An 18621-nucleotide genomic window follows, 5' to 3' on the forward strand; every position below is an offset into this window, starting at 1 on the left:
CATGATATTTAATCCACGATTATCAATCTTATACCGGCCCCTGTCTAGTTATAATAACAAAATATGTGCCTTCAGTGATTTCCTAAAGATAAATACCAAATAATATTGCAACTGGAATAATTACAGATGACGTATGCAGTGGTGTCCTATTCCTTAGGAGTAAATTTTGAAGCCCTTCCCATTCACACTCTGTTTCAAGGGCCAAGTTTACAAAAATAGAATTGGGATTGGGCCTAAGTCACACAAACGTTTTAAACACTAATAGAAATAAATTGCTAGCAGCCTATCAAAATCAGCATTCCAGAAATCGTTTTTTAATAGCAGCCAATCAGAATCAGCATATCAGAATGGGACGTGACAAAGACTGGAGAAATCACAAAAATAAATAACAGGAACGGATTAAAAAGTAATATTTTTATTTTACAGTACTTTGCTCAAATACAGTTGAAGCCAAATTTATACGCCCTCCTGTGATTTATTTTTTTAAATATTCCCCAAATTATGTTTAATAGGGCAAGGAATTTTTCACAGTATTTCCTATGATATTTTTTCTTCAGAAGAAAGTCTTATTTGTTTTATTTCGGCAAGAATAAAAGCAGTTTTTAATTTTTTAAAAGCATATTAAGGTCAATATTATTACCCCCCTTAAGCAATATTTACTTTTAGACTGACAACAGAACAAACCATTGTATACAATAACTTGCCTAATTGGGACAACTTGCATATAGTTATCCTAATTACCCCTTTACATTGCACTTTAAGCTTAATACTAGTGTATTGACAAATATCTAGTCCAACTTTATGTACTATCATCATGGCAAAGATAAAAGAAATCAGTTATTAGAGTTATTAAAACTATTATGATTAGAAATGTGTTAAAGTAATTTTTGTTAAACAGTATGTTTTGTATTTAATATAAATTAAAGAATGAAAATCTTAACAGGAGGGCTATAAACCCTGACTACAACTGTTTATGAGCCACAAAAGACATATCAAAAATCATACTGACTCCATGCTGTAGTACATATTTAGTCTCCTACCTTCAGTTAAGTGTAGTGATCTCAGAGACTGAGCAATAGAGCGGTTCAGCTGTGCATGAGGAGCTTTAGTAGGAGCTGTTGTAGACCTGAGGTTCCCCCTGAAGGACTCATCTGCAGGACAGTCCTGCTCTCTGGAGCTGGAGTCTGGGCTGCTGGTGCCGGCGGGGCCCTGCGGCTCACTGGAGGAGCGGGAAAAAGGGCTCCGCGGCCCGGGGAAGGGGGGCTTGTCCTTGTGCTGCGGAGACGAACAGGTTTTGGAGGAGCTGTTCTGCTCAGAGGAGTGGGAGGAGAGCGAGTCCATGCTGCCGATAGGAGTGCTGCCTGAACTACTGCTGAACGTGTCACCTGTCGGACAGAGCATAGATAATACAGCATAGATTGTAAGCTATAAATTGATCACTTTACGTGATCAGCAACAATGACAAAAATACACTGTAAAAATATCTGTAAATTAGCAGTTTTTGTTATTTAGGATTTATTTTCCCCCATTTATTTGTGCTTTTGAATTTCATTATGGGACCTTGATCTTTCTTTCGACTACTTTTAACCTTTAAAAGCGTTTTTTTTTTTTCCTTATCAGTGCAAAGGACAATAAGAATACTGTTTATTTTGGTCACATATCATTGTAATGTTTTCTTTGAACAAGAGAACAGAATAATTTTCACATAATTGTGAAGAAAATATTCTAGACTAAGGCCCATTCAGTGTCTTTTTTAGGCCTTATTCTAGCTACTTTTTTCTCCAACACTTAATAACCACGCATAGTATGTATATTTTCTAAAAAGCGCACACATACATATTTCTCTCATTTTAGTATAGAAGTTTGTGCTTAGTAAAAACACACACACACACACACACACACATATATATATATATATATATATATATATATATATATATATATAKAGAGAGAGAGAGAGAGAGAGAGAGAGAGAGAGAGAGTTGAAGTCTAGTTTTAATAACTTGTCTCTAAAAACTCATATTTTTGTGTGATGACAGTAAATAATATTTGACTAGATATTTTTACTAGACACTTCTATACAGCTTAAAGTGACATTTAAAGGCTTAACTATGTTAATTAGGTTAACTAGGCAGGTTAGGGTATTTAAGCAAGTTATTGTATAACAATGGTTTGTTTTGTAGACTATCGAAAAAATATATAGCTTAAAGGGGCTAATAATTTTGTCCTTAAAATGGTGTTTAAAAAATTAATGACTGCTTTTATTCTAGCTGAAATAAAACTTTTCCAAAAATATTATCAGACATACTGTAAAAATTTCTTTTGTTAAACATAATTTGGAAAATAATAATAAAAAAGAAAAATCAAAGGGGGGGCTAATAATTCTGACTTCAACTCTCTCTCTCTACATATATATATATATATATATATATATATATATATATATATATATATATATATATATATATATATATATATATATATATATAAACAAAAACTGCTATAAAAACAGCTATATTTATTAAAATAAAAGTTTGATCACCCAAAGATTTTAGTAAATAGAAGGATAATGCATTTAAATGAGGTATTGTAAAAATAAATGACAAAATATACCATTTAAAATAAAATGTATATTTTTAAGGATCTTCTAAAATTTTCTTCTTTATTAAAATTTTATTTAATATTTTTCCATAAAATATTAAATTGGATGTACTCATTTTTGCACCATAATGCATTTAGATTTAAATGATGTATTGGAAAAATACAAATCACAAAATTTTCATTAATTAATAAATAATTAATTAATTCATTTTGTTTTCAGCTTAGTCCCTTTATTAATCTGGGGTCACCACAGTGGAATGAACCGCCAACTTATCCAGCTTATGTTTTATGCAGCGGATCCCCTTCCAGCTGCAACCCATCTCTGGGAAACATCCATACACACTAATTCACACACATACACTACGGACAATTTAGCTTACCCAATTCCCCTGTATCGCATGTCTTTGGACTGTGGGGGAAACCGGAGCACCCGGAGGAAACCTACGCGAATGCGGGGAGAACATGCAAACTCCACACAGAAATCCCAACTGACCCAGCCGAGGCTTGAACCAGCGACCTTTCTTGCTGTGAGGCAACAGCACTACCTACTGCGCCACCTACATCACAAAATTTTAACAAAATTTTATATATATTCAGGGCTCTTTTGATTTTTTTCTCTTCATTCAAATTTTACTTCATATTTCCACTTAAAATACTAATTTGGGTGTACACAATTTTGTACCCAGATCTTAAGTTATTTTGTAAAATAAGTTCTATTTTTTTGCTTTAGTACTGATTAATGAACACAAATATGTTTTTGTAAACTTAGGTCCTATATAAAATATGAATTTAAAAGAGAGATCTGTGAGAGGTGTACTGTACTCATTGTTTATAGATCCATATTTTCATTTAATTTTAGGTCTCTTAATAAGATACAATAAGAAAATGAAGGAAAACAAACAAACAAACAAACAAACAAACAAACAAACAAACAAACAAATAACCAAACAAACATTACCAAAATCACACGTTCAAGCAAAAGATTGTGACTGAACTGTTTTGTTTTCAGAATTAACACTGAATTTAATATCAGGCATTTTTCAGCACTTCCCAAAGTTCTTCTTTGGATCTAGACGGTCATATCTTTCTCTAATTATTAATTAACTAACAGGACCAAACTTTGTTGACCCCCCTGATCGTCAATGTATAATTCGCACCCTGAAATGGGCGATAATAATAGTAAAAAAGTGTCACTAAATGTACTTGGACGGCTTTTAATATACCTGGTCGGCCCGCCCAAGTAAAGCCTTTGTGCTGGAAGCACTGGATAGTATCTATAGAATATATATTAGTACTCATGCCTATAGTAGTTCACTAGTAAATGTACTATTGTTTCTAGTAACAAACTTGACAAAATTGCTTTCACTGAGGTTTTGTGGCTACTACATCATTTTTACATCCAAGTCGTTATTTATTAGGTTCTAGTACACACATTTTCAGTTCATTTTAGGTCTATTTTAATAACAGACAAAGAGAAAATGGAGGCAAACAAAGAAAGAAAGAAAGAAAGAAACAAACAAACAAACAAACAAACAAGCAAACAAAATCACACTTTCAAGCAAAAGATTGTGACTGAACTGTTTTGTTTTCAGAATTAACACTGAATTTAATATCAGGCATTTTTCAGCACTTCCCAAATTCTTCTTTAGATATAGACTGTCATATCTTTCTGTCAGATTTCTCTCATACTGTAACACCTCTAAAATATTCAGATCGGGATATGAATTTCAAATCCAAACCTATATATTCTGGTTGTATTGCACTGAAGAGAATGAAAGACAATTATGTATGGCCATAAAACATCATAAAACAACAAATGTGATGGTTTAAATGCATGTTTTTGCACTATACTACATAGTACACCAGGTAATAACGTCTGTTTTGTCAAAGTGTGATTATTATACCAATTATAAACATTTATTACAATTTTTTGTTTTAATTTTTTACCCATATTGTTAAAACAAACATACCAACACAAAACAGTACAGACAGTCACATATAACTATTATATTAGGTTCATCATATTTATTAGACTGAAAAGGTCCCATGGTGTATCATTTTATTTAGATGATACAAAGCATGTTATGTTTATTACAGTTAATGTGTAATCAATATTTATCATAGTTATAATAGTAAACATATCTTTCCCACATGTTCTAGCATTGTCCTGTTAAATCACAGCTACTATCACACCACAGAAAAGGATCCAATTAATAAGAAAGGCTTGAGCCATTTGTAGTAGACTAATGCAGTTATTAATTCACTGCAATAATGGCTCTTCCTGCACTTCTCTAATGTTATTGATCTCCAGGTTCAGGTCTTCATGGCTAATTCAGTGTTTTGTATGCTCACAGCTCCCTCTGTTGGTGAAAATAACCACAACACAGCTTTTTTGGGGGAAAAAACGTACATCGGCCACATGAGCTTAATAAAACACACGCACGCACGCACGCACGCAGGCACGCAGGCACGCACGCACGCACGCACGCACGCACACACACGCACACACACACACACACACACACACACACACACACACACACACACAAACACAAACACACACATAAAAAAAAAAAACATCTGTTGCACAAGCGTCTTACTAGAAAAAGCGTGAAGTGTGACATTATACACCTCCAAAAATAAATAAAATTTATATCACGCTAAAATACCATTTGGATAAAACACTCCCTTCAAACTGAAAGTATCCATTTTGTAAGGCACTTGTTGAATTTGAACAAACGTCTTATGTGAACTCATGAAATGTGCAGTGCAGTGGGGCTGGGATTAAAAACTTTAAGTCAATTCTACTGGTGTCAAAATATTAAAGGAAACGTTAATTGTTAGAGAGCAAAGTGGCTGTTCTATCATCAGTGAATGTGTGAGGATAACTGGTGGTCAGACACTCACTGTCAGCGTCCGCCAGGCACAGTGAGGGGGTGTAGAGGCTCCTGGGTTTGCGTGGGCCCGATGTCAGACCGATGGCTCTGCTCCTGCGGGACTCCGGACGGGACAGAGGCTGCAGTAGGGGAACATTAGGGTCTGGTGCTTGATGAAATATCTGTCAAAACACAGATTTAATAGAACTATATAAGATTATAACTGATGACAAAGGAATTCAAAAGGTAGTTGGAAATATAATGTACAGCACTGTATGTGTAATATACAGTAGAGTTATTAGCCCACCTGTAAAAATTGTATATATATTTTTTGATATTTTGTAAGTGATGTTTAGCAGAGGTTCACAGTATTTGCTACAATATTTTTTTTCTTCTGGATAAAGTCTTACTCTTTTTAATATGGTTGAAATCAAAACGGTTTTTACATTTATTTAAACAAGGTCAATATTATTAGCCGTTAGGAAAGGATGATATTAAAAGGCTTTTTTTTTATTTGGCTACTAAACAAACTATTTTTGTCTAATGACTTTTCCTAATTAACTTGCCTAGTTAACCTAATTAGCCAGGTTAAACCTTTAAATTGCACTTTAAGCTGAATACTAGAATTTTGCAAAAATAACTAGAAAAAAGTCATGGCAAAGACAAAATAAAGCAATTATTTAAAGTATTATGATGAAAAAAATCTGGTCTTCGTTAAACAGGACTTATTAGAAAATATTTCAAAAAGATTTCAAATTTTAACTAATAATTTCTTCAACTGTACAATTAAAGGAACAATATTTACAAAATTTGTATGCATTTAATATAGCATGTTTAAATTAAAATAATTATAATAATATATATAATAATATATAATAATTAAATTAAAAGTCATATAAAAACCCTTAGAATTAGTCAATTAAAAAAAACCTTTTATTTACAAGAATGCATTAGAGTCATAAAAAATGTTTCCAAAATATCATATTTAAATATGCAAATGAGGAATTTAATTATATAAAATCATAATTTATGCAGTCAAAAGCATAATTAATGTCAGGGTTAATTTTTTTTTTCTTTTTACGTTTAAACTTTTTTTATTTTAACGTTATATTTTATAATTCACTTTGATTGATTAATTAATTTGATAATTAAAAATACTGAACAGTCATCTTAATCAACTGGTCTAATATTAATATGGATTATGTGTTTCTTACAAGTGTATAGTGTGAATTATATTTAAATCACACTTGCCTTTTCCAAATTTTCAATGAGAATTTCCACCACGATATTTTGGAATTTGATGTTCATCATGGCAGCAACGGTTTCCTCTTGTGAGCGCATCAGTGTGGGGCCGAAGATCACCCCCAGATTAGACACCGTCATCATGTTACTCTCACTGTGACTGGAAACACTGCAGGGACACATGACACAAATAATACTTCAATACCCTAGAAAACCTGTCACAGAGAGCTTGTTTAACATGTAATCTATAAACCACAATATTATATAATTCTGTGCTGTTACTAGATGATGGTACTTTTAAAATGACACTAGTACTTATTCATTAGTATCATATTATCACATTATATCATTGTATTATAGTATCATATTAGTATCAGTGCTTCCCACAAGTTCGAAATATGCTTTTATAAAAAAAGTGTAAAAGAATCAGAGTGCGCATTACAAGTAATAATAATAATAATTCCTTACATTTATATATCGCTTTTCTGGACACTCAAAGCGCTTTACACAATGGGGGGAATCTCCTCATCCACCACCAGTGTGCAGCGTCCACCTGGATGACGCAACGGCAGCCATTTTTGCGCCAAACCGCACACCACACACCAGCTGATTGGTGGAGAGGAGACAGAGTGATGAAGCCAATTATGAAATGGGGAGGGTTAGGAGGCCATATTGGACAGAGGCCAGTAAGCAGATTTGGCCAGGATGCTGGGGTTAAATCCCAAGTCTTTTTCGAAGGACATGCTGGGATTTTTAACGACCACAGAGTCCCCGTCACTATACTGGGGCATTAGGACCCACAAAGACTGCAGGTTGAGCGCCACCTTCTGGCCTCACTAACACCACTTCCGGCAGCAATCTAGCTTTCCCATGGGGTATCCCATCCAGGTACTGCCCGTGCGCAGCCCTGCTTGGCTTCAGTGGGCAACCAAGTGAGAGTTGCAGAGAGCTAGCTGCTGGCACGAGTTTGGGGGGTACTGACCCCCCTAATTAATGCTTAATCACCTGAAAAAAGAGTCAAAACAACATGTATGGGGAGTCAGCCTTTTAATAGTGAGAAATAGGTTTCTCTGATCTGTATCTTAAATATTAATAAAACATTTTAATTAAAAAGGTAAAATAAAAAAGATAAGTATACATTTTACAATCCCTATAACGGTTCATACCATTGACCATACAGATGTAGTGTTCGCAGGACTACTTTAGATTATAAATTAGATGTTTGTTTCCACATAAAACCTCAAATTAAAGTCAAATTAGATGCATAGTTTGTATAGTTTGACCTAAAGCAACCTCTGAAATGGCTAATCAGGGGATATTGTAGGTTATAATACACTAAATATCCCCAGAATAGTGAAAACGTAAATACATTTTATTATTTTATTAATTATTAATAACTAACAGTACCAAAATTTGTTGATCCCCCTGATCGTCAATGTATAATTTGCACCTTGAAATGGATAATAATAATAGTAAAAAAAGTGTCACTAAATATTCTTGGACGGCTTTTAAAAAACCTTGTCAGCCCGCCCAAGTAAAGCCTATGTGTGGGAAGTACTGGATAGTATCTATCGAAAATATATTAGTACTCATGCCTATAGTAGTTCACTAGTAAATGTTTCTAGTAACAATCTTGACAAAATTGCTTTCACTGAGATTTTGTGGCTACTACATTTTTACATACAATTAGTCATTTATTAGGTTCTAGTACACATATTCAGTTACCTAGAATACCATACTCTTCACTACTGCATTTTAAATGGTGAAACCCTTTGACTTAAGTTAAGCTAGATAAAAAGTCCCTGCTGAAAAATCCAGCTTAAACCAGCCTAGGCTGGTTAGCTGGTTTTAGCTGGTTGACCAGCCTGGTTTTAGAGGGGTTTTGGCCATTTCCAGGCTGGTTTCTAGCCATTTCCAGCCTGGTCTTAGCTGGTCAGGTTGGAAAATGACCAGCCAAATCCAGCTTAAACCAGCTTGACCAGCCTGGTTTAAGCTGGATTTTTCAGCAGGGGTCTCATAACGTGAATTAGTTAATGCTAGTGGAAAAAAGGTAACACTTTATTTTAAAGTGTCCTTGTTATACATTTTCCATGTACATAGTTCATTCATTTATTTCATTCATTTGTTCGTTCATTTTTCTTCGGCTTAGTCCTTTATTTATCAGGGGATGAACGTATTTAATTACCCCATTTTGTGTACATGTAATACATATTATCAAGTAGTAGTCAAATAAACAGTGTAACAAGAATATGCTACAATAAAATGTAACGAAAATAATTTTAAACATGTCATACTTGAGCAGATGTTTGATTAATATCTCCAGCATCTCTCTGTTTTTGTCAGGGAGTTTATGCACCAGTGCATGAACTGCACACACTCTGTAGTTCTGATCGTCAGATTCTGAAAGAAAACAAATTCATCAACAAACCACGATAACTAACTTAACATGAATCTCTTCAGGCTCACAAACGATGTTTATTATGTTATTCACACTCTTTGTAACTTACTGACAGCCATGAGGAAATCAGAGTGGAGCTTGTACGTCATTAGAGGCTCAGAAAGGCACCTGGTGGACAGATATGTGAATGACACCTTATTACATTTAAAGGGTCACGAACCACCAAAACACATATTTTGAGCTGTTGACAGTCGTATATGTGTCCCATGCTGCTAAGACACTATTAGGACACATATATTTCACTATAAAGTGAAAATTGGTTATTTTTGCATTATTTCCAGCAAATTCGTACTTCCGGTTTGAAACAAATTTTTGAAGCTGCGTCACGGCTATGAGATCTTAACGTGTATTCCAGCATGTAGACTGGAAGTCTGTACCTCGGAGTGCCTTATTAAGTCTCTGAGTGTCCTGCATTAATGCATGAGTAAGACTTGGTTCAAACCAATCAGCGTGCTTAATTGTGCAACTTCATTAATATTCATTAATGTTAGAGTGTTCAGATGGCAGAGAGACGGCACATTGTGTTGCCAAAACAAGCGTGCAGTGTTGCTTTTATAATTTGCCGCAGTGAAGGTTTTGCTTTCATTTTCCCTCTATGTAAGTTACCTCTGGACTCATGTCTGGATTACAGAGTACACAACGCTCGACAACAATACGTGTCTGAGGAACATTGTTTACCCGAGAGCTTTCCTCATCTGGAAATGGTGAGATCCGGATTTGCTGCTCGTCTCCTCTTAATGAAGACGCAGCTCTAGTTGGTGTTGTTCGTTCTGTCTCTACATTTTTGGTTAAGTGAGCGACCAGTGGTCTTTGTTTATTCAAAGTTAGTTAGTTGTTTATTCAAACTATTACACAGAGTGTAAACATGTTAGCACCACAATCAAACTTACCGTCGTGGAGGATTTTCACCGCATTTTGTGACAGGAATAACACATACGGCTTTCTGACACTATCTTGCGAGTGCATCTAAGTGTCGGGGAAATGCGGAGGTTTTTTTTTTCTCTCATTTGCCGTGCGGTAACAAACATTGCATGAAAAATTGTTGCTCAAATCAAATATCTCAATTGAGGGTCATGAATAAAATTCCTGAATGAAAGCCAAACTGCAGTTAAAGTCCACCATTTAATAATTTTTCAAATAACTCGATTACTGATGTCCAAGTAAACACAATCACTGTCTTTCTCCCCAGTGTTTGTGTGTGTGTGTGTGTGTGTGTTTTGACTCAATCAACGCGAAATCAACGAAAATCAACGCGTGCCCAAACAGACACTCTCATTTTTATGCAAATATTTACAGACCCTCGCTATTTTGCTTCTCCGACACTCCCCCTAAAACAGAGCTGGACACGCCCACTTTCCTGACTTTTTCCTAAGTAGAGGTGTGAAAAAGCCCTGCTGAAACAAAGGGATTTCACAGCCGTTTAAAGTGATAGTTCGACCAAAAACTAAAATTCTGTCATCATTTGCTCACCTTTTACTTGTCTCAAACCTTTATGAGTCTCATTCTTCTGCTGGAGTGATATTAAATATGTAAGTTTCAATAGCTAATGTTTCAAAAGCTAATCCAAATTCAAAATATGGCGATCCCTTTAAATGGACAGTTCACCCCACAAAATTACCTAATTTACTCTCCCATTTTGAAAAATGCTGGTAGCAGAGAAACATCGGCTCCCATAGTAGGAAACACAAAATACAACGCAAGTCAATGAGACCCAACAACTACAGTAGCATTCTTCAAAATATCTTATTTAGTGTTCAACAGAAAAAAGAAAGCCAAATAGGTTTTAAACAAGTGAGTAAATTATAAAAAAAGTTTACTTCTTGGGTGAACTATCCCTTTGCATATTTTCATAGTGGTTTTCATTTTTAATCTCCATTAATAGTAAAAATGACCAGCCTGTGATATATAGAAAAACTGAAGGACACCTGAGGTAATTCTTGAGGCCGCTGGTGATGGTCTTGTTGTCCCAAGTGTCCGGGTCCAAATCCAGATCTGATGCTGCTTTGGGTGCTTTATGAAGAACACACACAACATGGTTTCTGTACAAATGCTGAAGTACTGTAATATTAAATATGTATACCTAAGGATAGTTTCAATATTTATGTCCTATGAAAAAAATGTCCAAAATCAAAATGTGGTGTTTTTTTATAGACAGAAAGTATCTGAGACTAGCATTAGCTGCTGTGTAGAATAAAAAGACTTACAGAAGACTGTGGTCATGAGCTTCTGCACTTTGGAATTTATTCCACCGACTCTGTACAAACCCATAGTGTTGAGCCCTGCTGAGAGGAGAATACATGAGCACAAACAGAACATACAATACAGAAATACTACAACACGGAAAACACACTGGAAAATAACACATGTGATTTGGTGTTCAAAGCCATAATTATTTCAGCTTAAAAAAAGGAAATAAATCAAGAAAAATAAATACATAAATAAATACATAAATAAATAAAACTAATTGATTTCTAATTTTACTTTGACTTTTAATTCATTGCAGACAATAAAACAAACATTATTTAACATGTTACTCTTGATTTTCAAAATAAACAGGTATTCCAATTTTGGTTCTTGGAACACATTTCAAATGATTTAAGACAGGAGCAGTTTAGGGCTAGTAATCAGGCAAACTGGTTAAATAATGATGTAATTTAAAACAGGTGATGTCAAACAGGTGATTGTAATTATGATTTGGCACAAAAGCAGCATCCAAGAAAGGTCTAGTCCTTAAGGAGCAAAGATGGGCAGAGGATTGCTAGTTTGCCAACAAATACACGAAAAACTTATTCAAATGTTTAAAAACAATGTTCCTTAATGAAAAACATTCGGATATTTCTCCTTCAATAACATATTAATATGTAAAACATAATTTAAAAAATCAAGGAATCTGGAGAAATTTCAGTGCATTAAGAACAAGGGCACAATCCTAAACTGAACAGTCGTGATCTCTGATCCCTCAGTCGGCACTGCATCAAGAATCCTCATTCATCTATAAGCAATATCACCACATGGGCTCAGGACTACTTGGGCAAACCTTTGTTAAGTACCACAATACGTAGTTACATCCACAAATGCCACTGAAACTGTACTGTCCCAAAAGGAAGCCCTATGTTAACAGTGTCCATAAGCACTGTCGACTTCACTGGGCTCCGAGGCAGGTAGATTAGAATCAGTATTTCAGGTATTTTTGGGGAGAAATGGATGCCGTGTGCTCCAGACCAAATAAGAAAAGATCACCCAGACTGTTACTAGCAACAAGTTCAAAAGCCAGGGTTTGTCATGGTATGGGGTTGTGTCAGAGGCACTTTTGTGATGACACCATTCATGGTGAAAAGTACATAGAAATGTTGCAGCACGATATGCTGCCTTCTTTTCCAGGGATGCCCATGCATATTTCAGCAAGATAATGCAAAACCACATTCTGCACACTTTACAAAGTCCTTGCTGTGGAGGAAAAGGATACAAGTACTTGACTAGCCTGCCTACAGTCCCGACCGGTCTCCAACAGAAAATGTGTGGTGCATTTTAAAGCACAAAATGTGACAACGAAGACCCTGTACTGTTGCCCATCTTATGACATTTTTGAAATGCGTTGCAACAACAAAAAATGGAATACGTGTTAATTAAAAAAAAAATTAAATAAAAATATTTAGGCTTGTAACACATACGAGTGATTTGGTGCCCAAAGTAATAATTTTTTAGCATAAAAAAATAAGTACAAAAATAAAAAAGTAAAAGAGAAATGTGAAAAAAAACCTAAAAATAAATAAATAAATAAATAAATAAAAATAAATAAATAAACCAACAATAATAATTAATTAAATAAATAAAAATAATTAAATAAATAAAAGAAATAAAGAAAAAAATATTTAAAAAATAAATAAAATAAATAATAATAATAAATAAATACAAATATGTATAAAAATGTAAAATAATTAAATAAATCAATAATAAATAATAATAACAATAATAAATAATTAAATAAATAAAAATAAATAAATAAAGAAAAGAAAGATAATGAAAAATAAAAACAAATAAATCAATAAAAATAATTAAATAAATAAATACATACATACATACATACATATATATATATATATATACATATGTATATATATCATATATGGATACTTAATAATACTAATAACTTAATTTCCTTACTTTTATGGTTCATTTCTTTTATTAGAACACAACTTGTTGTAACGCCATTCAGTTTCTACAAAAACAACTCTAACTCTGTTTACAATGAGTACTGCAGTAAACACACAACTCACCTCTGACCTCCACCAGTTGTATACACTTCCTCACAAAATTAAAGCCAGTCTCATTTAAATATGCTACACAAAGAAACAAGAAAAAGCATGTTCAATAGATGGATTTGGATTGTGCCACACTCAGGAGGTTTGGGGTTATTCTGCTTTTACTTAATGCAATGCTGTATCGACATTGTTAAAGGAAATAAGAGAGAACAGTATCACACAAAGGGTGTAGTGAAGGGAAACACCACACATTATCTAAAAGAGTGTTGATTAAACTGTTCAACTGATAAGAGCACGCAAGGTCAGACTCAACATTAAGCTCAGTCTAACTGAACAAAACAGGAGACACTTAAAAGATATTAGAAAATAAAAGAGAGAATTAAAAAAAAAACAAATGAAGCATTTGGGGAAGTGGTTAGAGACAATACTTACTTTCTTCTTTTTTGCTTAGAATAGCAGGAAGATTGTATATCTAAGAGGAGAAACAAAAATGTATTGATTTTTAATCATTGTGAATTACTTATCGAGCAGCACATAATTGATTCTAACATCTCCTGAAGAAAATTATTTATTTCTAAGATAATCAAAAGCTAGAATAAGTAAAGAAGTGAAGATAATTTGAATCAAAACTTAATATTGATAATAATACTAAATAAAATACTGTATATACACACTAGTCAACCGCTACAAACACTCCACACTACAAAGACTCATTCATTCATTCATTCATTTTCTTTTTGGCTTAGTCCCTTTATTAATCCGGGGTCACCACAGCGGATTTAACCGCCAACTTATCCAGCTCATTTTTACGCAGTGGATGCCCTTCCAGCCGCAACCCATCACTGGGAAACATCCACACACACACATACAAACAATTTAGCCTATTTCATAGCCCTATAGCCCAATTCACCTGTACCACATGTCTTTGGACTGTGGGGGAAACCGGAGCACCCGGAGGAAACCCATGCGAATGCAGGGAGAACATGCAAACTCCGCACAGAAACGCCAACTGAGCCGAGGTTCGAATCAGCGACCTTATTGCTGTGAGGCGACAGCACTACCTACTGCGCCACTGTAACGCCTGTACTACAAAGACTCAATAGGATAAATATGTTTACTTGTGGATTGTACTGGTTAGGGTGAGTTCAACAAGTAGGACATATTTCTGGATCAACATGTTGAACAACATTCCAATCAGAAAATCTGATTTAAGGGATGCATTTAGAGTTTATTTAATGAATAAGTACTAGTATCTAATGAATAAGCACTAGTATCTAATAAATAAGTACTAGTATCTAATAAATATGCACTAGTATCTAATGAATAAGTACTAGTATCTAATAAATATGCACTAGTATCTAATGAAAATGCACTACTATCTAATGAATAGGCACTAGTATCTAATGAATAAGCATCTAATGAATATGCGCTAGTATCTAATAAATATGCACTAGTATCTAATGAATAAACACTATTATCTCATGAATAAGCATCTAATGAATATGCACTAGTATCTAATGAAAATGCACTACTATCTAATGAATAGGCACTAGTATCTAATGAATAAGCATCTAATGAATATGCACTAGTATCTAATGAATATGCACTAGTATCTAATGAATAAACACTATTATCTAATGAATAGGCACTAGTATCTAATGAATATGCACTAGTATCTAATGAATAAACACTATTATCTCATAAATAAGCATCTAATGAATATGCACTAGTATCTAATGAAAATGCACTACTATCTAATGAATAGGCACTAGTATCTAATGAATAAGCATCTAATGAATATGCACTAGTATCTAATGAATATGCACTAGTATCTAATGAATAAACACTATTATCTAATGAATAAACACTATTATCTAATGAATAGGCACTAGTATCTAATGAATACTGTAAGTACTAGTATCTAATAAAAACAACTAGTGTCTAATGAGTAAGCACTAGTATATTTTTAAAAAGCACTAGTAATTAAAGAATAGGCACTAGTATATCTAATGATTAATCATTGGTATCTAATGAATAAGTACTAGTACTTAATGTAAAAGATACTAGTATCTAACAAATAAGCACTAGTAACATGAAAATAGACAGTAGTACGGGTTAAATGTCAAAACACCCACTACTTTGCACTATATGCTGCGTAACCCAAAATCTCCTTTCTGCAGAATAATTTAATGTACAAAAAATGTATACACACACACACACACACACACACACACACACACACACACACACACACACACACACACGTTTGTTTTTGTGAAAAGTGTTTTATTTTATACAGTCCAAACCGTATATTATATTGCCCTCACCCCACCTTACCCCTAAACCCAAACAACACAGGAGACTGTGTTCAGCTTTACTCTCTGATTAAACTCATTCTGTAGGATTTATAAGCATTTTGAGAAATGAGGACGTCACCAATGTCCTTATATTTCACCTCCTTTTGTAATACCTGTGTCATACCCATGTCATTATACAGATTTGTGTCCTGATATGTCACAAAAACACACGCACGCACGCTCGCACGCACACTCGCTCGCTCGCACGCACACTCGCTCGCACGCACGCACGCCCGCTCGCTCGCACGCACGCACGCTCGCTCGCACGCACGCACGCTCGCACGCTCGCACGCACGCTCGCTCGCACGCACGCACGCACGCACGCACACACACACACACACACACACACATACAGGTTTGCACAATTGTACGCATAGTTTTTGTACGCATAGTTCACACCTAATGGGGAATTAAGTATTTTTATGAGTATATTGGAAGTCAATACACATGTGAGAACAAAGGTGGATTACTGTCCCATGGTAAGAATAACATGGAAAATGCAATGGAGAAAGTGCTTCTCCAGAGTAAAATGCCCACTAAAGTCTTTGTGCACACTTAGGGCTCTATTTTGACAGTCCATGTGCAAACCGCAGGGGGCAAACACTTTCAGGGCGTGTCAGGATCCACTTTTGCTAATATAAGGACGGACAAATCCGCTTTGCACCGTGGCGCATGGTCTGAAAGGGTTGAGCTTATTTTCTTAACGAGTTATAGGTGTGTTTTGAGAATAAACCAATCAGAGTCTCATCTCCCATTCCTTTTAAGAGTCAGTTGCGTCGTGCCATGGCACAGTTGCTATTTACATGACGTAAAGTCAGTGTAAGTGGAAAAACTGATCATTTCCCTAGCAAGAAAACAGTTAAACAGAGCATCTGCAGCGCGAGAATGAGAGATAAATTATTAACTTTCACTTTCGCTCTCATGGATAGAGAAACCTTGTACACACAGACATCAGTTAGCCTATGAATAATTTATTTCGTTTGTTAAGCGCAAAGATTTCTTTAAAAAACTATTTCTAAATTCAGTTCTAATTTCCAGCAAACAAATAAATTAACAATAATAACAAAGTGTGCTCAAACAAGTTATATCCTAATACTCATGCTGTGCCCCATATGGTCTAAAACCTGACAAGAGGACAAATCTGAGATTGTTTTTAATAAAACAAATATAAAGTATGGATATAATGAATAATACTGCTTATAATGATAACATTATACCAAAGCAAACTGAATGAACTGAAAAAGCCTCCCGAGATGAAGAAGGCATGAAGGCAGTGGTTTTTATATGTATGTAGGCTAGAAAATAAAATGTTTAAATGTTTTAATTATTTTTCATATCTAAAGATATTTGCGTATTGCTCTACATCTTGTGTGTATTATACAGTGTGTAAGCGAGGCGCACAACTAACGCGCTCTGCGCTTGACTATAGACCGGCTTTGTTCTGGTCTAAATAACAGACTATTATAGTTTCTCAAAATAGCAACGCGCCAAAACACACCTGCTTTTTTAGACCAGAACGCCTATAGGCACACATATCAGCTCAAATACATTTGCTATTTACACAGCGTGGGGCAAAACGTAAAAACGACTTTGAAACTAGCAAACAACAATTGTGTCGCGCCTTGCGCCACATTGCGCCAGGTTTATGATAGGGGGCTTAAAGTTTAAAACAGGCAGCACTTTCAAAAACAACAACAGAAAAAACAAACACACATACAGCTTGGGAAAAAAAGTTAGTGGACGCACGCCCTAAAGCACAACTTGACTTGAAATGGTGCAAGAAAGATGTTTCGTTACTCACCGGCTCTTTTCCGTCCATTGCTTCCAGCCAGAGCCTCCTGTTGGACTCGGACAGCGCTTGTAGAGTGATAATGCCATGCCTGAAGACAACACAGCACTTTACACTCTGACACACTCTAAAAACATCCTGATCAACCTCCAACTATAGTTCTTCTAAATACAATGTGCTAATATATTTCTAAAGAAACTGGGATATTCATCATTAAAATATTTAAATCCACAAATGATGTTCCCACATATAGTCAATTAAAATGAGAGATTGGTTCACATTTACTCAACTTGATGTCATTTCAAACCTGTGTATGACTGTTATTGTTGGCTTCATTATAGGAGATTGTACTTTTCTGTAAGTTTCATTCTGCATGTTTCTTTTAAGGTTGTTATGTTTCTTTATTCTGCATCCAGATCTATGTTTTCTTGACATCTTACATTTGACCAATCAAGGCTAATGTCATGATAAGGATGTGATTTTCCTTATCATGACATTAGCCTTGATTGGTCAAATGTAAGATTACAAACTTTGATTTGAAGCAAGAATTACAGTTGTTTGAACAAAATCTGATTACAAAGAAAGAAAGAAAAAAAAAAAAAAAGAAAAGGCCACTTTAAAGTTATTGTCTGGATTTACCACGCAATTTATAAAAAAAAATAAGTCTTCAAAATAAGAATATTGAAATTTAGATAATGTATTTCCAGAAAATAACATTATTATTTTATAGATGATCTAAATATTAGATCTTATTTCATATTTGCTCAAAAAGGATCAGCGCTATGTAAGTGACCCCTACGCTAAAATGTAAAAGCATCTAGTGTCTTCTACAAAGATCCATTTAAAATTGTGAAACACGGCCATTACAAATGAGTTTAAAATATTCATTCATTCATTTTCTTGTCAGCTTAGTCCCTTTATTAATCCAGGGTCGCCACTGCGGAATGAACCGCCAACTTATCCAGCAAATTTTTACGCAGCGGATGCCCTTCCAGCCGCAACCCATCTCTGGGAAGCATCCACACACACATTCACA

The 18621-nt window shown here is 34.6% G+C and overlaps 1 protein-coding gene across 10 annotated transcripts in view; it reads right to left on the reverse strand.

Annotated features, from left to right (window-relative positions):
• Nucleotides 1-18621, reverse strand: part of arhgap42b (Rho GTPase activating protein 42b) — a 214857-nt gene that overhangs the window by 12098 nt on the left and 184138 nt on the right. For 5 of the 10 annotated variants that reach the window (XM_073930058.1, XM_073930056.1, XM_017352123.4 and 2 more), the window contains 10 exons: nt 17598-17676; nt 13872-13911; nt 13455-13517; nt 11382-11456; nt 11103-11187; nt 9227-9285; nt 9014-9119; nt 6729-6888; nt 5509-5659; nt 1041-1385 (listed from right to left, as the gene is read on the reverse strand). In XM_073930058.1, the coding sequence (XP_073786159.1) occupies nt 1041-1385; nt 5509-5659; nt 6729-6888; nt 9014-9119; nt 9227-9285; nt 11103-11187; nt 11382-11456; nt 13455-13517; nt 13872-13911; nt 17598-17676 (1163 nt within the window). Of the gene's footprint in view, nt 1-1040; nt 1386-5508; nt 5660-6728; nt 6889-9013; nt 9120-9226; nt 9286-11102; nt 11188-11381; nt 11460-13454; nt 13518-13871; nt 13912-17597; nt 17677-18621 lie in introns of all 10 variants that reach the window. The other 5 variants (XM_073930057.1, XM_073930055.1, XM_021467873.3 and 2 more) reach the window with 1 other exon arrangement.

This window comes from Danio rerio, chromosome 18, assembly GCF_049306965.1.
Source record: "Danio rerio strain Tuebingen ecotype United States chromosome 18, GRCz12tu, whole genome shotgun sequence".
NCBI lineage: Eukaryota > Metazoa > Chordata > Actinopteri > Cypriniformes > Danionidae > Danio > Danio rerio.